The sequence below is a fragment of the Monodon monoceros genome, unplaced genomic scaffold (genome assembly GCF_005190385.1).
Source record: "Monodon monoceros isolate NGI ecotype Baffin Bay Population unplaced genomic scaffold, NGI_Narwhal_1 Super_Scaffold_16, whole genome shotgun sequence".
Lineage (NCBI taxonomy): Eukaryota > Metazoa > Chordata > Mammalia > Artiodactyla > Monodontidae > Monodon > Monodon monoceros.
The window spans coordinates 74,494,373-74,517,809 of NW_021703772.1; the positions used below are offsets into that span (position 1 = coordinate 74,494,373).

At 38.6% G+C, this 23,437-nt stretch overlaps 1 protein-coding gene across 1 annotated transcript in view; it reads right to left on the reverse strand.

Moving 5' to 3' along the window:
* The window catches only part of GPD2 (glycerol-3-phosphate dehydrogenase 2), a 132,165-nt gene that overhangs the window by 88,291 nt on the left and 20,437 nt on the right, over window positions 1-23,437 (reverse strand). The window contains exon 2 of the mRNA XM_029225955.1: window positions 7,659-7,768. Coding sequence (XP_029081788.1) covers window positions 7,659-7,760 — 102 coding nt within the window. The 5' untranslated portion in view covers window positions 7,761-7,768. The remainder of the gene's footprint in view (window positions 1-7,658; window positions 7,769-23,437) is intronic.

A 23,437-nucleotide genomic window follows, 5' to 3' on the forward strand; every position in this document is an offset into this window, starting at 1 on the left:
TCAGAGAGAACAAACAAGTCTGGTAGCCAGAACTACCTCACAAAGTTAAAAGCAATCTGGTAAGCAGAAAGCCAACGTGTCAGGTGATAATTTCAGCTACATTAGTGCTCGGGAAGATTTCTACTGATTTCAGACCCACAGATACTCTTTAGCCTAGGAGCCAGAAGAATGTTTACAACTGAGGTTAAATTCTTAAAGATACTAAGTGCATTCAAAAAATAAATAGTATCTATTCAATCAAAGATACTATTGAAAAGTGATACTTAAGTAGAATTTTTACAATTGAAATTTTCTCAGTTGACACCTTGTCCTAGATGCTATGCTTATGATTTTAAGTATAACTTAAAAAAAAATTTAAAGCACTTTTAGTTTTACAAAAAAAATTGAGAGGACATTCCAGAGATTTCCCATATACCTCCTGCCCCACATACTCACAGCCTCCCCCATTATCAACATCACTCACCAGAGTGGCACATTTTTTACCAAAGATGAACCTACATTGATACATCATAATCACCCAAAGTCAATGGTTTACTTAAGGGTTCACTCTTGATGTTGGACATTCTATGGTTTTGGACAATGTATAATGACATGTATCCACCACCACAGTATCACACACAGTATTTTCACTGCCCTAAAAATCCTCTGTGATCTGCCTATTCACCTCCCTGCATACATCCCTGGCAACCACTGATCTTTTTACTGTCTCCAAAGTTTTGCCCTTTCTGGAATGTCATATGGTTGGATTCATACAGTGTGTAGCCCTTTCAGATTGGCTTCTTTCACTGAGTAATACACATTAAGGTTCCTCCATGTCTCCTCATGGCTTGATGGCTCATTTCTTTTTAGTGCTGAATGATGTTCCATTGTGTGGATGGACCACAGTTTATCTATTCATTCGCCTACTGAAGGCCATTTTGATTGATCCGAAGTTTTGGCAATTACGAATAAAGCTGCTACAAATATCCATGTGCAGGTTTTTGTGTGGACATAAGTTTTCAGCCTCTTTGGGTAAATATCAATAGGTGTGACTGCTGGATCATATGGTGAGAATATGGTTAGTTTTGTAAGAAACCACCCAACTATGGCATTGCAAAGTGGCTGTGTCATTTTGCACTCCCACCAACAATGAATGAGGGCTCCTGTAGCTCCACATCCTCACTAGTGTTTAGTGTGCTTATGATTTTGATTGGTTGTGCTTATAATTTTTTAAATTAATTTATTTATTTATGGCTGTGTTGGGTCTTCGTTTCTGTGCGAGGGCTTTCTCTAGTTGCGGCAAGCGGGGGCCACTCTTCATCGCGGTCACTGTCGCGGCCTCTCGTTGCAGAGCACAGGCCCCAGACGCGCAGGCTCAGTAGTTGTGGCCCACGGGCCTAGTTGCTCCGCGGCATGTGGGATCTTCCCAGACCAGGGCTCGAACCCGTGTCCCCCGCATTAGCAGGCAGATTCTCAACCACTGCGCCACCAGGGAAGCCCTGTGCTTATAATTTTGATTTCTCTTTGATTGATATTCATCTTTTTCTTTCTTTTTTTTTTTTTTTTCTGGTATGCGGGCCTCATCACTGCTGTGGCCTCTCCCGTTGCGGAGCACAGGCTCCGGACGTGCAGGCTCAGCGGCCATGGCTCACGGGCCCAGCCGCTCCGTGGCATGTGGGATCTTCCCGGACCGGGGCACGAACCCAAGTCCCCTGCATCGGCAGGTGGACTCTCAACCACTGCGCCACCAGGGAAGCCCGATTGATATTCATCTTAAGGTTTCTCTAACCTCTACCAGTTTCTCTGGCCAGCAGTTAATGTAAGCAGCATTATGCCAATCAAAAGCTCAGCTATTTAAAGAAACCTGGTGCTGTATCTCTCTTATTACGCCAAACAAGGCTAGGTCTATTTCAAATATTTTATATCCTGTATGGCGGGCGGGGGGCGGGGGTGGGGGAAGAAAGAGGTATAATAGATACTAAAGACCTGCTAATGTGCCAGGTACTGTGATCATTATCTTGTATATTCTGAACTGGTTAGTGCTTGGCAGGGGAGAAAAGCCTGGGAGTAAAGTGACAGTATCCTTACCTTATAAAGAAACTAGAGTTCTGGAAACTTTCATAACCTGTGCACAGTAACAAGCTCACCAAAACCCGGCCACACTTGTTTAACAGACACATTCAGGGAGCTAAATATCTTTTCATTTGAGGATCCATTAAAATAACCCCCAAAGTAGATCTTACTTTGACTAGACATAATCATTCCATTATTTTTTTGCTGCTGCACCAATCCTATCTTTTGAATTTGGGGTCATTGGTACTACCAATCAAAAGACCCTTGTTTACTAGGATCTCTTACAAATAATGTATTGAGAGGGAGAGACTGAGAGTAAAACAATGTTCTCAAAATTCCTATGGATTTTAACTTTCATACAGCACTTTGCCTCGCATTAGCATAAGTATTTTTCCTCACAAAGGTGGTATATAGATTTACTTATAGTTCAACCCACCTAATCCTATCAACTCACTAACATCACCACTATCGTGGTTTTCATGTTCCCTTCATTACCATGCATAACAAAGTAAACTATAGCCTTTAGTAATCCACTCCAAGTATAGGCTGTCTCTTACAAAGTGAGAGGCTATTTTGCAAAGCATGAAGATCCTGTCGTTAACAAATATTACTACATCATTGGCTTTAGGAAAGAATAAGTTTAATTGTATTCCCTTTCAAGCTAAATTCTGATTTACCCTCAAAAACCAGGTTTACACCCCCCCCAAAAAAAACCAGAGCTTTCTAAATTGTTTCACCATAGAATTACAACAAATAGTGTTGTACTATATATTCATTAATTTATCAAAAAGACTATATTCACATAACTTTTTAGGAACATATCACCATATAAATCAAGTCTGCCATAAATTATATAAGCTTAAATAGAAAAAAAAAAACCACAGTGGGAACTTCAAGGAATTTATTACTTACAACAGGAAGAAAGTTTAAGCCAATAATTGGTGTTGTCTACCTTGTTATTGGCTCATCTTCAGATCAGGAATCAAGTAGAAGAGAAAACAGAAGGGTGTTTGTGTGACCATTTGTAGCCATTCTCCTACAAGCTCAGATGAAGGACAGGCCATTTGCTACTAAACCTCAAAGTCTTAACACGGTATCCCTGAACCCAAGGGTCTCCAAAGATGAGAGCAACTTTCGTGCTCACTATATATTCATATAGTTATTCACACTTTATATTCATATCACCTGGGAATAACTAATACTTTTGGCAAGTTTACTATATTCCAGGAATTCTCCCAGGCTTTACTGCTCATCAACAGTCCTATGAGGGAAGTACCACTGTTCTCCCCATCTTGCAGATGGGGGAAAAATGAGGCCTAGAGAATTTAAGAAAATTGCCCATAGTCACTCAGCTGTTCAGAAGCAGAGCTGGGTGTCAGATGCAGACAGCCTGCAAAGACGCTCCAAAGATCGTGTTCTCGTCCTTTCTGTTACGTTGCTGATGAACAGAACATCGACAAGAATCTCTCATTTCCTTGATTCTAATAATATCACTCCTTACACTGAAGAGAGATTCCCTGCCTATGCATGGTGCAGAAAAGAAGAAAAAAACATTCACATCTGGGCTTTGAGAAAGCTCTCTGTGGTTCTCAGGCTTCACCTCAGAGCTGGCTCACAGAGCCCACCACACCTCCAGAGTGGGTAATGGAAGGAACACTTTGAGCACGTGGTACATGAGAGGGCCACCCTCAGACCTAAAGAGATCTTTGTTACATCAACCACACGGCTGGGGTTAAAAAGGAGCCCACACTGTTACATCAGTTTCCAGCTAGGACCTAGAAGGTATGAAAGAAATGTGGAGTTTAAAATTTTTTGAAGTTTCCAAAAAAAGGCCTTCAGTGTCTAATGAAAAGACAAAAGCCCGAGGCAGCCCTCAGTTAAAAGTTTAAAATCCTACCCTAGTTTTGCCCCCATTCTTCCCACCCCCCTGAGGAACCCTCCTGCAGCCCTGACTGTAACGCTCTCCACCACTGTTCCTTGCTAAGGTTTACCGCCTCCGAAGCTACCCAGGGCCCTCTCTCCTAATTTAAACTCCATTAACCCACCACCTTGGAATTAGAAAAGGAAGCTGTCCCATGAAGTAACACTTCCCTTTCACTAGACAGTAAGGAGACCTGAGAAAAGCAAACTGTCCCGAGAGGAAGACTGGATGTCTTCTAGGTCCCTTCCAATGAAAAGTTTATTATTAAACAGACCTATACTAAACAGTGAATGACAAATACCTTACTCTTGAAAATCTGCACACCACTGCAGGGGTGTTTGCTTGCTACATCCCTGGTGGGATTTAAGATAGTGCTGGGGAGTTTATATCCCACTACACAGCCTCCTGTTCCTTGGCATACAGCTGGTCCGGGGAAAGGAAAAATCAAGAAGGCTTTGTGGAAACTTAGTCACCTACATGTGGGTGAGGAAATAAAAAGAGAGGGAAAATGGAATGAATAGGAAGCCTTTCCAAGACTACTCAAAAAAATCCTACATGTATCACTGGAGGGGGCCTGGAGTGTGGATGCCATTTGTGGTCACAAACCTCCTTCCCTGCAGGTGGACACAGTCAAAAGAGGCCACATTCCATTCAATTCATCTTTCCCCCATCAGCTTCCTCGCTGGAATTGAAGATTTAGGTTGCCCAGCTCCAAACTATAATAATAACAACAACAACAACAATAACAACAGCTCTCTCCTTAGTCCATGATCTCCATCCTTTCTAAATCTGACCTTATTTATCTCCAAAGAAAAAAAATCTCTAGGCCTCACTTGGGTCAACAGTGGAGACTCTTCATCACTGAAAAACATAACATAAATGTTAATAGTATGCTTGCATGAAGAAAAGCCACACCATGAAGTAAAGTGGAACAAAAAAATCTTTGCTATCACCTCTAACCTCCAACCTGCCCACAAGAAATGCCAGTCTTCACAAATGTCTCTATTTCCTCACCTACGGTAGCTTTTATTCAAGCAACTGAGTAAAAGGTAAGTGAACCACATCTTAGTGGATTTCATTGTGTTTTCCACTTAATTAATCAAGAAAGTATATACAATAGTTTTCCTTTTATTCTTTTCCCTGCAAATACAAGCTAATTTAAAAGGGTTTTGTGAGCTGACCTGGCAGCTAAACACTTACAGCACTATCCCATCACCAAAGGTGCTGAAACAACTGACCAACTTTTACAATCAACCCGTTTGTATCTGGAATACGACCTCTGCCTGTATTTTAGGAAGGAAGCTTTGCACCAGGAATATCAAATGAGCACAAGCTAGGGGCCAGGGGATGCAGAGCGTCAAGTGCAGGAATGCCAGCAAAATGTGACTCAGCTCAAAAGTCAGCAGACAATTTTCTCGGCCATCAGTACCTGGGGCTTTCAAAACCAACTTATTCTTAAAGGAGGACAGTTTATCGGTTGGAATCATTTCATAAAGCTGGAAAAAAGATAAAAACACAAGCCAATACTTTAAGCATTGCTCTCAAGAAAAACAGAGCGCGCCTAGTCACATTTAAGGTCACAGCTTCTGTAAAATGTAGCCAAATAATGGGTGTCAAGGGGCAGTTTTTTTCTTGACTATTGAAGTCGGGAAAATTTCCTCCCCTAGAGTGGCTCTGATTGGCAGATATTCTCTGAGAGAGGACAGCTGAGGCCTGTGGTCATTTTATGTCAATGGCTCAACTGAGATGGTCTCCTCCCCCCTCCTCACACACCCCTCTCTTTTTTTGCCAATCCCTATGGTTACATCCAAAACTGCTACCCAAAATACGCTCACGGCAGTGGCTTAAAGGGACAGGAATCACTGCAAAAAGAATACACACACTTGGGCATATGTCTTATGCAACTCATTGATTGAATATGCCTATGGTGATTTTTCTCAAAAGAACTTGTCAGATTACAATTATAAATGACTTGAAACTGCTGGTATCTGTTTCGTTTGGCTATTAGGGTGGTCAGGATGTCTAACTTAGGAAGGAGAAAATGACAAAATGTTCCAGGAATCAACAGACCTTCATTTTGCTTGATTTTACTGACTAAAATTAACCCCTAACTTGATGGATTGGAGGCAGTATCAACTGCTTATTCTATTCTGTGGAGAAGAAGAGAAGTCAAACAACAACGACAACAAAATATATTTCTGAAACAGTATTCCCTAGGTACAAAGTTAAGTTATAAACTCGGAAATAGAACATGCTTACTGTTGTTAACAGACGTGAACCATGTACAAATTTAGAAACAACTTACCATACTAGACATCGTGACCTTTGGCACTGGCACTCTCCAATATCGTTTCAGATACCACTGGTAAAAGATGGCAGAAGTAATCTAATCTGTTAAAGTCCATGTCCCAAACAGAACTGCACTTCTAAAATAGCCTGAGCAAAAACAACATCTTTTCACACTTACTTTTAAGGAACCAAGGAAACATTTTAAAAGAAATAGTGCATCAAGCATGTTCAGCAGCTGAGAATGAGCTTCAATAGCGAGTCAGTAATACCTGCAACATGTATACCTAGGGAAACCTTAAGAGTAATGTGCTCACAGTTAAGAATGAAAAAAACCAGCACAACCTGTTCAATATTGTCCATCTTTAGGAGGTAGCACTAGAAATTAGCTTCTTTTTTATTTATAAGCCAGCAAATTGATTCTTCTTAATATGTGTTTTTAACGTGGTATTTCCCATTCAGGACATGGGACTCCAAGCAATGTGGCTGGCTCCATCACCATGTAGCACAAAGAAACAGAAACAACATGTACAAGACAGCCCAGGCAGGGCTTAAAGGTTCTCACAAAAATGTAGGATGTGAGTAGTTCATAGATAGCCCAGCTACAAATAGCTTCCCAAATTCCTTCACCTCCATCTTTGAGTCGGGAATGCACCAACCAACTGGTATCACAAAATGCCCTAATGACATAGGGAAGGGGGAACAGGAGATTAATACTAACTACTGAGGTTAGTATTTCAAGCCTGAAAAGAACAAAACCATTCACCAAAGTTATTTCCTGGCATCAATTTGAACTATGGGAAGGCACAGTTTTAGTGCAAAGGGGAAAAAAAAAACAAAATGAAAATAAACTGAACACCTTAAATTATTTGGAAACTTCATACCAATCTCATTTTCATAGCTTTCTCCCACTAAAAATTTTACCCAATATAAAGTAATAATACTACATAAGTAACTAAACCTTTCAGAAATAAACCCAAGATTCCGAGTTGAGCCTTTTGTATAGGCTCTTTCTTTTCCATTTCCTTTCTCAGCTGCCTGCCTTCTAATAAGACAAACTCTTGGCAGGAGCATAGAAGGTATCCAGACATTTGGATGAATTAGACAAGGAAAGTATAAATGAATAAACCCCGGCACTCCGAAATGCAGTCTTTTAAAACCAAAGAGCCAAAACAGAGGCTAAATAATATAATGCTTTCTGACAAAGAAATTTACTTTTTAAAAAATGAGATATACACAGTTCTCAAGGATCATTAAGGCAGTATTCTAAATTAGTGTCTTTTTCAGATCAAGCTGAGACGGTAATTTCTAAACAATACCATTAGCCTACACACGCCCCATACACAGTTCTTTAACAGGTTTGTTTCATATTATAATCAATACATGTACAGTTACTTACTTGCTTCCTTTTGTAATGAGCAAACTGAGAAAGGCCTAGAACAGTTGCAAGAGCACCTCCTCCAACAAGAATAGTCCCTTTCACTGCCTTTTGAAATGCCATTTCTTAGCCTACAGAGACAAAAAAAGAAACAAAAAAGTTATTTGGGATTTTTATCACACAATAATCCAATAACAAAAAGAGACTTCCTAGATTATGAAATTATGTTAAACTAGAAAAGAAAACACACAATAAGGAATTTGTTAACATACCAATTTGTATACCACAATTCAAAAACAATACACAAAAAAACCAAGAAACTGACTCTATAAAATGACCATCCAATAGGAATTAAAGAAAGAAAAATTCAGAGACAACTGAGGTTATTTACATGGTATAAAGTCAAGAGAGCTGTGAAAAGAAATGTGTACCTGACAAAACTGCATGCTGTACTTGCAAATTTGTTCAACCACTAATCCCCTCCACAAAAAGAACTGGTGGAAGTCTTCTGTCACTCAACAGGACAATGAACCTCATGCCTGCTTTGGGTTCTCTGGCAAGTGTTGAATTCCACTCTGGTAACAACTCCCTTCCTGAGTTTTCCCCTTCAGAATGAAGCTCTCACTAAAACCAAAAGCCAACACATTTACATTTCTATCCCTGGAAGAGTCTACACTTTACAGATAAAAAGTAAAACCATGCCATGATCCTTCTTCAAAATGACAGATATAACACTGCTATAATTCCTTTCATTAAGGGAACTTAAAAAAAAAAAAAAAAAAGGTTTCTTCTAGCCAGAGTTGCATGGCACCAAAATTTCAAGGGGAAACCCTCCAGATCAAGCACTCCTTCGTGCTCACTGTATATTTCTAAATAAAGTCTTGTACTGTGTTAACTCTTGACTTTCTTTCTTCTCACTTGTTAAAAAAAAAAAAAATTCCACTATTGGATTGATGGAATTTCTTAATTTTTTTTTTTGAGGACTTAAATAGTCTAACTTTTTCAGAAGCCAAAAAAAATAAAATAAAATAAATAAAAAATAAAAATTCCAACGAAAAACATCTTACTCCCTTTTATTCTGATAAACAAACAAACAAAAAAACGATAACACTGTGTGATCACCTAAAAACAATTCTAACTTAGAGTTGATATTTAGCAATTTGACCTGCCTAAGTCTTTCACTTACAAAAGCAGCTGGCACACCCATGTGTTACAGGGAAGCCACTACCCTACTTTCCTGAATGGGTGGAGTTCTGACCTGTCTGGACAACATACTTATGCTTTACAGATATCTCACAACTCAAATTATTTAATATGAAGTCAATTTTAACCTAGGATAGTAAAAAACGTATAGTATCTCAATGTAAATTATGATACAGTTAAAATGTTTGAGTTCAGGGACTTCCCTGGTTGCACAGTGGTTAAGAATCCGCCTGCCAATGCAAGGGACACGGGTTCGATCCCTGGTCTGGGAAGATCCCACATGCCGCGGAGCAACTCAGCCTGTGCTCCACAACTACTGAGCCTGCGCTCTAGAGCCCGCGAGCCATAACTACTGAGCCTGTGCGCCGCAACTACTGAAGCCCGCGCACCAAGACGTGCTCCGCAACAAGAGAAGCCACCGCAGTGAGAAGCCCGCGCACCGCAACGAAAAGTAGCCCCCACTCGCCATAACTAGAGGAAGCCCACGTGCAGCAATGCAGACCCAACACAGCCAAAAATAAATAAATAAATTTATATATTAAAAAAAAAAGTTTGAGTTCATGTTGACTGAATAGAGTCTATTAGCATAACTATCCTAAATCAAAGAATTTCAAGTGCAGTTGGTAACTATGACTCTACAGAAAATCCATTTTGGAATACTATAAATTATATACTAAAATAAAAGCTGGCATTTCTTAAAATTTTATTTTTCTTCTGATCTCATTCTTTTCTGACGAACTCCTAAATTCTAAGACTCATCTTTATTTTTAAGATTCTCACCAGAAAAATACTTCACATGCGTATGTTCTTTAGTGCTGGAGGTCTCTTCTTTCCCATCCCTTCTCTGAATCAACCATCCCCTCTCTCCCAAGTTATGCAAAAGAGTTGGTGTATGTTGGCTGGGGCTTCCATTCATCATTCAGTCAACCCTAAGAAAAACCTAACGTCCACGATTGTTCTGATGGTGAAAACCGCAATTGAGCCAACTTGGAAGGCACCCCTTTGTCACAGCTCAGCATCACCATTCCTAGTACTGCTATAAATGTTCATATGGGTGCCTATCGCACAACAGAAACCCTAGCAGCCCGGAGACAGCATCCTATCCCCTGGCTAACTGGGCTTCCCTGACAATTAGAGACAGAGAATAGAGACCTAGTTCTAATTACCTAAACAATGCCTGTGCCCACCCCAAATAGATAGTAGCCTGGCAATCCCTTGGATGTGAGTTTTGTAGGTGGTTGACTTTAGCTCAGTATCATTGCTTCTGTCTTGTTGATGATGTCATTGATGACCTCACAAAGGACACCACACATCAATATAGCTAACTGAGGGATGTTATACAACACAGTCATAGTGTCTCAGCAGAGGTGTTCATTCAGCCAGTTAAGTTTGGAGCTAGTTTTTCCAATTGTGTAGCTCCCTACATTCCCTGCTCACCTTATTATATTGCCTCAATTTGATTTTCCTGAAACCAAAACTTGCTAAGGAGGATATCTTCATGGATTTTCTCAATGAGCCACAAATACTATGGAAGAACTGCATTGACATATTATTTTGCAGTTATTGATAATATTGGCTATAATAAAGTTTCTTTTTTCAGTATTTTCATGAAATAACCTATGCTTAAATATTATTATTTCTATTGTGATCAAATTTATCCACAAGACAATCTAGCTGGTTGTAACGAATAAATCACTCTTACAAAAGCACAGAATCAGTCGGCTTCACCTGACTCTCCCAAGATGATGTGATAATGATCATCATCATCATTAATGTTATAATGACAATAGTTGCCATTTATTGAGTTATTTGCTAGGTAATGGGTACCATGCTTTTAATTCTTTATATATATCAGCTCATATCACCCTCACAACATCCTAATTTCATAAAAGAGGCACTTGTAGTTCAAAGAGAGTAGGGGATTTGTCCTAGGTCATTCCCTAGTAAGTGACAAAGCCACAGCTTAGTCTTTGCTCCTAATCACGAGGTGGTTCTGCTCTGCCTTTGCTCTGAAAAGCCAACCTCTCCCCAAGAGCCACACCATATTTTGCTATTACTCCCAAAAGAAAGCCCTATTCACAAGCAGTCACCCAAAGTGTACAGTCCCTTGGCATTAGGTTTCTCTAGGCAATGAGGAAGACTCTGACAAAATATCTGCTAGTAACCTTCTGCCAGATGATGTAAAAACTTTGTTCTAATGTTGACAGAAAGAAATGTAAAACCAGATTAACGTTAAACTATGTGCTGTGAACTACTTATACCCACTTACATTCCATTATAAGGAAAAAAGTTTTTACAATGATGACAAAGAGGAAAAGATTGCTTCCTTCTACATAAAAGCTGCAACCAGGAAGTTAGCAAAGACTGGGAATAAAAATGTCAACAAATCTTTACCTTTTGCAACTAAAAGTATGAGAAAGTCAGAGGTAGAAGAGAAAACCAGAGGTAGAAAAGGAAACCGGAGGTAGAAAAATCAACTAAAAGTAAAATTAGCTTAGTTATCATAGCCTGATGTCTATGTTAAATAGCCTGTGAATAAATCACGTATACATTGACTCAGGACTGGCTCCTGCATTTGCACAGACCAATGCCAGCCCTCTAATTCTTGCAAGGAGAACACCAGGCGACTAAATAAAACCTTAAACAAAGTTAGTCAACTAAATATATCTGTGAGTTTATCAACTGCTCTCAAGGGGTTTGCAATCAATTTGGAGGATTAAATATCAAAGTCTGTCTTATAACTAGTTATGCTACACTGAATGTTACTAATACTCTGATAGAAGACCCTGAATAGCCAAAGCAATCTTGAGAAAGAAGAACAAAGCTGGAGGCATCTCAATTCCTAACTTCAAACTATATTACAAAGCTATCATAATTAAAACAATACGATACTGCCATAAACACAGATACATAGATAAACAGAACAGAATAGAGAGCCCAGAAATAAACCCATGCATACATGGTCAATTAGTTTTCAACAAAGGAGCCAACAATATACACTGGAAAAATGACAGTCTCTTCAATAAACGGTGATGAGAAAACTGGACCAGCCACATGCAAAAGAATGAAACTAGACCACTTTCTTACACCATACAAAAAAATCAACTTAAAATGGATTAAAGACTTAAATGTTAAGACCTGAAACCATAAAACTCCTAGAATAACGCATAGAGGGTAAGCTCCTTAACATTGGTCTTGGCGATGATTTTTTTTTTAATTTGATACTAAAAGCAAAGACAACAAAACCAAAAAAAACAAAAATGAGTGGGACTACATCACACTAAAAAGCTTCTGTACAGCAAAGAAAACCATTAACAAAATGAAAAGGCAACGTAATGAATGGAATAAAATATTTGAAAAACATATATTTAATAAGGGGTTAATATCCAAAATATATAAAGAATTCATACAACTCAATAGCAAAAAAAAAATTCAATTTAAAAACAGGCAGAATGACTAAGTAGACATTTTTACAAAGAAGACATACAAATAGCCAATAGGTACATGAAAAGGTGCTCAACATCAATAATCATCAGGGAAATGCATATCAAACTCACAATGAGATACCACCTCACACACACACATGCACACAAAGTGAGGTAAGTGTTGGCAAGGATGTAGAGAAAAGGGAACCCTTTTGCACTGTTGATGGGGATGTAATTAATGTAGCCACTATGTGAAAACAGTATGGAGGTTCCTCAAAAAATTAAAAATAGAACCACCATATAATCCAGCAATTCCACTTCTGGGTGTATATACAAAAGAAACAAGATCACTATCTCAAGGAACTATCTGTACCCCCATGTTCATTCCAGCATTATTTGTAATAGCCAAGACATGGAAACAATCTAGGTGTCCATCAATGGATGAATTGATAAAGAAAATGTGATACACACACACACACACACACACACACACACACCAACACATACACACACACACAGAGGAATATTATTCAACCATGAAAAAAGAAGGAAACCCTGCTATTTGCAATAATATGGATGAAACTTGAGGGCATTATGCTAAGTGAAATAAGACACACAGGGAAAGACAAATACAGTATGATCTTACTTACATGTAGAATCTAAAAAACCCCAACTCACAGAAACAGAAGAAATTGGTGGTTGCCAGAGACAGGGGGTGGGAGGCAAGAGAAATGGGTGAAGGTGGTCAGAATGTACAAACTTTCAGTTATAAGATAAATAAGTTCTGGGGATGTAATGTACAGCAGTTGCTAAGAGAAGAAATCTTCAAATTGCTCATCACAAGGAAAAGAAATCATAACTATGTGAGGTGATGGATGTTAACTAAACTTACTATGATAATCATTTCATTTTATATATATATATATATATATACACATATATATAATGTTATATATGTTATATAATCATTATGTTTTATGTTATATAATCATTATATAATCATTATAATGTTATATAATCATTGTTTTATGTCTTAAACTAATACAATGTTACGTGTCAATTTTATCTCAATAAACCTGGAAGAAAAAAAAAACATTTAAATTACAGCCAAAAGAAAGAAATAGCTCAAAGTGGAGATAGGGAATCACGGTAAAGCACTATCTGATAACCATTTTCATCAACCAGAAGATATAGAGCAGAATAAAACTAAGATGCTATTTCTCCTTTGTTCTATTCTAACTCAAGCACTGAGTTATCATGCCCTCAAAGAAAGAAAGGAGTCACTAAATGGACAGTGATTATACTTCACCTGAATTTCTGTGACTTGGGTTCCCTCAAAATGAGTGGAAGGGCTGGAAGGGTTTATAAATAAAGCAGGCTGTTAAATTACATTATTTACTAAACCATGTCAATATCAAATTGAAAAAAAAAAAATCGGTGACTACCCGGTCAAGATGGCACAGTGAATTTATGCTTCAGCTCATCCTGTATGCTCTAAATGCACGGTAATGACAAAATAGGAAAAAAAAAAAAAAAACATACACACAAACATAGATACACATACATGCTCTGATAGAAAAGAAAACAAGGTACTATATCATTGCAGTGAAAAGAGATTAATTCTCACTAAAAGAATTAAAGAAGGTTTCAGAAGACAGGATACTTGAAAAGCCTCTTGAAGAAAAAAGGATTTGGAGGGGAGTGAATACGGGCAGGTCTGGATTGAGAAAGATTTGGAGGAGAAAGAGAACATCATGGTAATGTTCAGGAGGCATGCAAGTTGTTATCTGGTTTGGCTGGAGACGATGTTCATTTGAAAATGAGGTTTAAAAAGAAGTCCAGGGCAAGAGATAAGAACATTCTGTACATGTGAAATAAGAATATTTTTCTATGATATTCTGTTGGCCATGAGAGCTGAGATTCCAGATGAAGGAAGCAAGCTGCTTCATCTCATGACTTATGAAGAATGTTCAAGTAGATTTTGGTGTTGAAGCTTATGATGAAGACTGAGGGACCAACTGGAAGGCAATAAAATAGTCCCCACATGAGAAGACGAAAGCCTGGCTTAGGCCAACACTGAAAAGTACTAATGCAGACATTGATGCTTTGCAGAAATCTCTAATGACAGCACTCAATTAGAGACCATTACAGAATCTGACAAGTGATTACAGAAGGAAACAGGAAGAGACTGAAGGTCATAAGGGGCTTTAGCCTGGGTAACTGGGGATTTGCCCCAACATTACAACATTAAGAATCAGAAAGAGAAGCAAGTTTAAGGGAGAAGAGGAGTTCATTTGGAAGCAAAAATATTTAAGATCTTGACAGAACACCTACAGAGAGAAAACAGCAAACATACAGATAGGAGGGTCTTAAACTCACAAGAGTCGTCATAGCTAAAGCTATGGTGTGAGGAATTTTCTGCCTAAAACTGACAGATGTACCTGCTCACAGTAAAATGTACTTATTGCCAGCAAAACAAAAACTGGACTTGCCACTTCTCAAAGTTTGCTGACCCATGCTTCTAGCTAACCCTGCAACTTATCTGGCTCCACAGGATTCTTGGCTGTCCTTTTAGGACTCTCATTATAGATAGAGTGACTTCGACAATGAAGACAACCGCTCAGACCCTGTCTTAAATAGTTCCTGAGCGCTCACCACTTCTGCCGTCCTCCTACTCATTGGTAAGGCTACGCTAACAGTTAAATCATGCATTTAGATGACTTAACCACACACTTGAGAATTTAAAACAAGAAATAACCACCCACTGGAAACGGCTGGGGTTCCCCTTGGCAACTACTCATAAGCAAATTTATTCCAGAACAAAAGCACACTTCCTGGCCCCGGAATTCTCAAAATAGAGTCCTCAAACTCCTCTCCCTGTCTTGCAGTCCTAGCTTCTCCCTTAATTCAGCATAAATAAAAATCTATCCAAAGAGATTTATCACTCCTCTGTGGAAGGATCCCTTCACTTCTACAAAAACTCTCCTATCCTCTGATCTCTTGCATAGAAATAGCTATTTCCATTTTAACCTCCATGCTCTCCATTAATTTAAGAAAAATTGAGACTTCTCAGGGTTTTGAGTCTTATGCCAGCACAGATGCAAACATATTTCTTTCCATCCCTCACAAGAATTATCAGTGTGGGTGCTGGGGAGGAAGGAGGATAGCTCAAAGATAATTTTCAGAAGAGTCATTTCAACCACAAGCCTTGTCCCTGGAACATGTGTTCTCTAGCAAGATATAAAGGCATTCCATGACCCTCTGATCACCTACACTAAGAACCCAAGATGAACAAGGCATTTAAAACATAAAACTCCCAGAACGTAACCTAGATGTAGCATGTGCTACTTCACTCAGCCCTTTACCTAAGCAGATGCAGGTCCAAAGGTAGGAAGACACTCCTTACGCTTCAGTTGTGCAGCCACCCCCCTTGTGGCTGTGCATAGAAAGCCTCCCCCTCATCTATTTTGAGTCATGACACTCCGTCAAACCCACAGATGGCACAAGTCAGAGCGCAGGGCCTCAAGACCCACCTGCACACAAATTCAGTGACTTAAGGGAGAAAGTTGCATGAATCTTACTAAATAAGGGTGCAGGGCCTCATCAGAGGAAGTCCTACCCAGAAAGTCATGGAACTTGACAGCAAGTTCACAGCAAAATGGAAGAACAGGGAGTGAACGCAAAAGCACCTTCCCACCCAACTAGTTTTAACTATAAAAGTCAAGGTTTTGGGGGTGCTTTGAACTAGGCATGTTTCAACAAAGCAAACCCTTTATTCTTCCAATTGATGTGATAGCAAATGTTATGCATACTTTCCTATAAGAAAGAACATCACAGTTTAGGCACACCGAGCCTAAGCCTGATCAAGTGCTTACACAAACAAGTACCGATCAAAGCACACCAAGTACTACTGCCTCTTTCCCCGAGGTTGACTTTATAGAGGGGAGAATGATTAGCGCTCTGCCTACAAACGCCTCCTCCCCAGCCAAGCAGAGAGGAACTTCTGCACACATACATCTTACACAGCAGCATGTGATCCCTACAGAAACACAGAGTGAGCCCTCGAGCATGCTTTTTGAAAGCTGTCAGACATAAATGAACAAAACAGTCAACATCAGAGGCCGGTCAGCCTGTTCTCTGCAGAGAGGAGCCCTAGTCCATAAACTGAAATTGAATCATTCTTTTTTTCAGTTGCTTTAAACATTTTTGAAAAGGATTTAGACCAAGTCCCGATAGAAAATGGACCTAAGGGTCATCCACAAAAGATTATCCCAATGGAAATAACTGAATGTATCAAATCCTGAAAAAACAGGAGACGCTTAAAAGTGTCTTCACCTTCCCTAGGCCTTCCTCTGTTGTGTGCATATATATATATATATATACATACATACATACATACATACATATATATTTTTTCCCTAAGCCACAAACACCATAATAACAATGATAACAATTTACAGCCTACAGTTGTAAAAATTACATACACTGAACAGGATATCAAAGGACAAACAAAAAGATTTTTCTGAAATCATTGAGAAAAGCATTCTCCTGAAAAACAAGATAAATGAAAGGACCATGTAAAAGTCAGCACAAAACTTATAAATGTAATGAGTCCGCAGACTCTGGATGCCCAAAATTTTGGCCTGTGGCTGATGAGGAAGCTCAGGCAACGTAATCACACGTGGCTGGCACAGCATCCAAACCCTAGCTTGGTCCCTGTCTCCACACCCTATCCAAAAGCCACACTGCTTTAGGGAAGGGCAGGTTCCATTTCCAATCAATTTCCCCAGGAAATCCCTTGCCAGAAGGGCCCAACCCAAAAGATAGAAAAAAAAAAAATCTCAATGATTGGAGAGTATTTTAAGAAAGACAAAAGAGACAGAATCGGGCAACAAAGAGAAAAATGAAAGAAGACAAACACTATATTTGTATTGGTCCACATAGCTTCAAGCCAGAAGGTAGTTTGGAAATGATTCCTACTAGTCACTCTGGGGCACCTTTAGGTCAATTATATCATTTTAGAACAAACACAACACACAGCTACAGACGACGGAGAGAGAGGTTAGCCCAGGACCATCCCTCAGGCTCAAAGGACAGCAGGCGCCTGGAAGCATGACAGAAGGAGTTGGCACAGAAAAGGGCTGCGCTGGTTTCAGAGGTTCAAATCAGACTTTAAGAAATGTAAGCACAAGGCACCACCCCCCAAAAAAAGAGGAGAAAATAAAGTCAACCATTTAAAATGAGCCAGTTAGAAGCCTCTGTTTATAAAAATTCAACTCAAACATTATCACATGAATTCTTTTGGTGTAATTTTTGTGTTTTTTTTTAAATTTAATATGCAATGCCACAACCAATTAAGCATTTACTTCACAAAGTCCTCCAAAATGAAAACGTATCAAAAGGGAAGAAGGTCCCAGAGGAACAAGAGGATACATGCTCACACTCTAACTGTCATTTATTATGTAAGACTCAATTTTAAAAAAATAAATAGGGTTGCCAAGGCAACTTCCATATTATGTATTTATGTTTTCTGCCATTTCTAAAATGCATACCAATACTATAAAGTCACAGATTTGACCCTTTTCTCTTATTTTCATAAGGCTCACTCTAGAATTACAAGAAATCAATGAAGCCCATCTCAACTAATAATAGATTTATATTCATTAAATGCAAATGATCATAGTTTAATTCACAATGGAATGATTTCCACTGTATTTGCTCTCCATAGAATTGCTATTAAAAATCATGAAGAACTATAATTAGTTCATGCAGGTGAACTTGTATTCCATTTTAAAATCATTTTAAAACTGAAATTAATATATATTCTCTATCATCTTAGATATTTTTTTTTAAAGTTGTAAAATCCTATCAGTGATTTTCCATAAAAATATATGTCTGCCTTCTTTGTTTACCATATGTAATTTAAGGTAATTCTGAGAGGCACAAAATAAAATGCCCCTTATAAGAGAAATTCTGGAGCATTCCTTCCCCAAAATGCCCACCCCTTATAAAGACACAAGTCAGGTTAAGGAATTGAGCGGATAGCATGCCAACTATGAAATAATAAACTTGCATTTATGTATCAACTAATAAGAAATGCCTCACTTAAAAAGAATACAGCAGACAATGAAAAAAGCTTTAATTCTGTCTTGAAGAAGAAGAAATGTTACCAGTGAATCACACACAAAAATAATTCTTTAGGCAAACAGACCACACTAGTCCTGTGATTTTTTTTTTTTTTTTTTTTGGTTGCGTTGGGTCTTCTTTGCTTTCTCTAGTTGTGGCGAGCGGAGGCCACCCTTCATTGTGGTGCGCGGGCTTCGCCTGTTGCAAAGCACAGGCTCTAGGCACGCGGGCTTCAGTAGTTGTGGCACACAGGCTCAGTAGCTGTGGCTCACGGGCTCTATAGCGCAGGTTCAGTAGTGGTGGCGCACAGGTTTAGCTGCTCCGCGGCATGTGAGATCTTCCGAGGCCAGGGATTGAACCCATGTCCCCTGCATTGGCAGGCGGATTCTTAACCACTGCGCCATCAGGGAAGTCCCAGTCCTGGGACTCTTGCAGTCTTTCTGCCCCTTTACTAACCCTATTGTTGGGTTAGGAAAATGGCTCATGTGAGATTCTTCTAGCAGCATAAACCCCCTTTTTTTAGATTTTACATTCTGTTATAGAGTCTACTTCAGTAATTAAGACAAGAAAAAACCCTTTACTTTGTTATAGAATAAACTGCAAATCAAATAACAGAGCTCAAAATATCTGCCTTTCCACTAAAATATATCAAGCCTCTCCTCCAGATTTATTATAAACATAACAAACCCTTATAAAGTAATAACAATCATGGCTGTTGACTACACATCCCAAAATGTTCCATAAGAAAACATCTACTTCATTATATAAGAAGGGTTTAGGTGCTATAAAATAGTGCGCAGGCACTGTGAATCAAATGAAAAGGTTTTTAACACATATAGATGATAATGAACTTTAGTCAAAAGAAATATACCCTAAGAAAATTTCAATTAATTTAGCATGTTCAGAAAAGGAAGTGTTTAAGATAATTAAGCTTCTATTTGCCTGGATCTTAATCAGAGATCTGTTTTGTTGTTATCCAATATCGTATATTTTTAAGAAATATGGCATTATGAATTAGGAAAAACTATCTACTAAATATAGGAATTTTTTTAAGGCTCAAAAAAATCTTAAAGAGAAAAGATCATTTTTCCAAAATCTCTTTTTTTTGAATAGCACAGATGTAGAAGGTTTGAGAATCTGCCTTAGAATGTTATAAGCACAAACAAAACTTTGAAAAACTGGCTTTTTTTTTTTTTTACTTCAAAATGCTGATGCCAATAGAGTTAACTCAGCTTTATTCGTTATTTTTATCACCAAATACAAGGAAAATGTACCAATTCTTTCAAAAGTTCCAGTAGCAATTGCATTATATATGTCATTAAAAATGCATTTTAGGAAATACTTGTTGAAGATAGTTTATGAAATCTGGGCTCATAAAAAACTATGATATAATTTTAATGATAATTAGTCATAGCACAATAATTTCAGTTAATTTAATTTACTTACATTGTAAATAAAAACGTTCTAAATTTAATTACAGCTCTATTACAGCTCTATTAATGCATAAGACATCGTTGGGAGTTATAACAGAGACCAAAAAGTATATGGGGTGGGGAGACCATTTATTCTGCTTCCTTGAGCTGGAGAAGATCCCCAGGAAATAAAGCTAACCACTTTTTACATCCTGTAACCACTTTTCCCCTATAGCCTGCTGAAATTTGCATTTAAAATTCACTCCCCTACATATCTAATAATCCATTGCATGTATAAATCTAACTATCAACAAAGGGTCAAATTACACACAAAAAGCATAGATGCAAAGAAAATCTAAGATGTACTACAACAAAATAATCATATTTTATATTATTTAGCTTAGTGATGACACTCCCTAAAAATGTCTCACCCTTAAGGAAGTAAGAATCAAACAACAGGAGAGAAAGACTGCAGTAATTCATATTTCTAACAAAAATTTCTTTCAAAATTATGGAATACATATCATACAACAGTTGGTAAATGCTCCATCCCCTGGCCCCTCAGAAAGGAGAAGAAAAGATAGTAGGGTCTTCACCTATGCAAAAGTAATAAACAAAGCTGTATTTCCATCTCAGTCATCTTGGCTAAACAGTCTTGGTCATAAGATCTTATTCTCCCCACTTGAATGAGGCATCCTCTCCAAGCCTCTCCTTTTTAGATTTTTCTTTTCTTCTTTAAAAGGACGGGCACACACCCTAAGTGGAAAGCTTTCAAGTACTAGACTATAAACAAGTCTAGTCACTGTGCATGAGATACCGTGTACCAACATTACACAGCTAATACCCTAGCATCTGACGGTCTAAAATTGAAATAGAATGCACAGGAGAAGATCAAGGGTTCTACTCAATATTCTTGCTAAAACTGTCACCCCCCAAACAAAGTACACACACACCAAAAACCTCTATATTCTTTTAATTCTTGAAATACCATATTAAAAAAGAAAATCACCCGTGGGTATTCTAGAAGGAGAGATTAAGGAGACTCGCCTTGTAATTCCATCTATACTACTAACTTGCTTTGTGATTTCAGGCAAATCATTTGACTTTGCTGATCTTCAATCCGCCTATAAATGAAGCATCTTTGAAAATGTCCAGATCTATTTTAACTTTAAATTTGTATTATTTTATGGTTTTTCTTCATTCAATAGGTGCAGGGGGAAAAAAAAACCTTCTGCACTAAACTTGGTGTTACCTTAATATCCTATTTATGTAGCAATGTTGGATGATTAAGGCTTGCATTCATTCCTTCATTCAATAATTACTTACTAATCATTTAACATATGCCAGGCATTAAACATACAACTGAGAACAAACATAACAAAAATCCTTGCCTTCTAAGAGCTTACATTTGAATGGAGTTTATAGTTTTGTTTTTTTTAAAGTCTAAACTATTTTGAATTTAAATATTTCAAAAGTACAAATCACACTTTGTCTTCTTAAAAATATTAACCAGGAATTCAATTATTGATGACTTGGAGCCATCCTTATATACATTAGACTATGCTGCTAGGGTAATGTCCTCAGGAACAGTTGAATACTATTACCTCTTTACTCAGTGGCTCCAAACCACACTGTTCCCATTTGAATTCTTCCTGTATCTGCTTTATAAAGTTTTCCTCGTTCTTCAAACTATCGGGCTGATGGTAATTTTCCCTTTTGATCTTTGGGCTCTCCAGATCACTTCTAACTTGTTACCACTGTGGTCAGAAAAGTGAGAGCCAACTTAGCTAAAACTGTGTTTAAAACACAAATAAACAGGGCTTCCCTGGTGGCGCAGTGGTTGAGAGTCCGTCTGCCGATGCAGAGAACACGGGTTCGTGCCCCGGTCCGGGAAGATCCCGCATGCCGCGGAGCGGCTGGGCCCGTGAGCCATGGCCGCTAAGCCTGCGCGTCCGGAGCCTATGCTCCGCAACGGGAGAGGCCACAACAGTGAGAGGGCCCGCGTACCGCAAAAAAAAACCAAAAACAAATAAATAACTCTGGGCAAGGCAAAAGGAGCAACTCATTAGCATTCTAGCTTTTGGATTTTCAACATTCTGGTTGTATTTATTCAAGGGTCTTTTTCCCCCTTCCTTCCTTTGTTCTAGGTCAGTGGATCTTACCAGATGTCTTACCAGAAGTTTATGGTACACAGCGTGGATGAAACAAACTACACAGGTCTCCGATGAAGATTAAGAATTTCAAGCCAGATACAAGCACATAGTCCAAGATAAGAAAAAGAAAATTCTTATTTCATTTCTGCCTCATCTGAACAAATTCACATTACATATATGAAAAAAATATGGCAAAGCTGTATGCTTCTGCTCTAGAAACAACTAGAACCTTTTTTCTGTGCTCTCTTGGATTTAAGGAAAAGATTACAGATAAATGGGCCAAAAAAGAAGCTATCTGCCGCTCTTAAAAAACTTCAAAATTCATTGTTGGAAACTGGTTTATGAAAAATGCACTTACCATTGGTGAGGGAGAGATTAAAATTGTACACTCTAAGAAAATAATGAAAGCAACAGTTCAACAAAACTCAGGGAAGTATCACTGAAGGAACTACCCAACTAAGGAAGATGAAAAGAGGAGCATTCAATTCCTACAACACGGATTCATCTCGGATTGACTGAATGTCTGCTATATCCTCAGCATTGTTCTAGGGGCTGGCAAGTTCTCTGCTCTCATGGATTGCAGGAAACAAAAAATAAACCTATAAACAAATTTAAAAATTGAGTACTTTGAAACTGACAAGTGCTACGAAGAACAAAATTAGGTTGGAGAGTGACTGGGGGCAGGAGGGATCTACTTTAGATAGAAAGTCCAGGCAGGTTATTTGGCACAAACGTAATTGAGGAGGAAAAGCCAGCCACACAGGGATCGAAGAGAAGGGCCTTCTACACAGAGGGGACAGGCATACAAAGACACACAGCAGGTGTACGCCTGGCCTCCACTGGACACTGTAGGGGCAGCACAGTGAATCATGTGGGCAGTGGGTTCCAGATCAGGTCAGAGAGCCAGACATGTGCCAAGTCACGTATGACTTCCTTCTAGCAAGGTGTTTATTCTGACAAGATAGAGATAGAAAATCAGTGGAAGGTCCTAATCAGTGCGATGATACAATGGAATTTATACAGAGGGAGGGAGGAAAGAAGATCGACCCTAGCTACAGCGTAGAGGATGCTTTCCAAGGAAATAAGAGTACAAGCAGTTGCTTTTTCTTAAGGACGCCATTAGCCCTGTTCACAATGAGTAGATGAAAGTATGAAAAAAGGACGTAATGGGGAGAGAGAGAGGAAGAGTTAATAAATCATATGAGAAAATAGTAAAAAAATGTAAACCACAGTCAAAAATAAGATTCTGTAATAGGAAAACAAACACTTCAGAGATAATCTTGAATATAAATGTCTGCTGAACTTACACACTTGAAAGACTGTTCCAGCCCATTCAGTCTAACAAGCTGGTAACAAAGAACAGAGTGTCAACTGAGAGAGCCTCTAAAATGCCAACAGCAGAGGTCTTTCTTATACTTCTATTCCCCCTTGGGCTAGGGTATGTTGCAGGTGACTTTCCCCCCCAGCAACTCATGCTATCT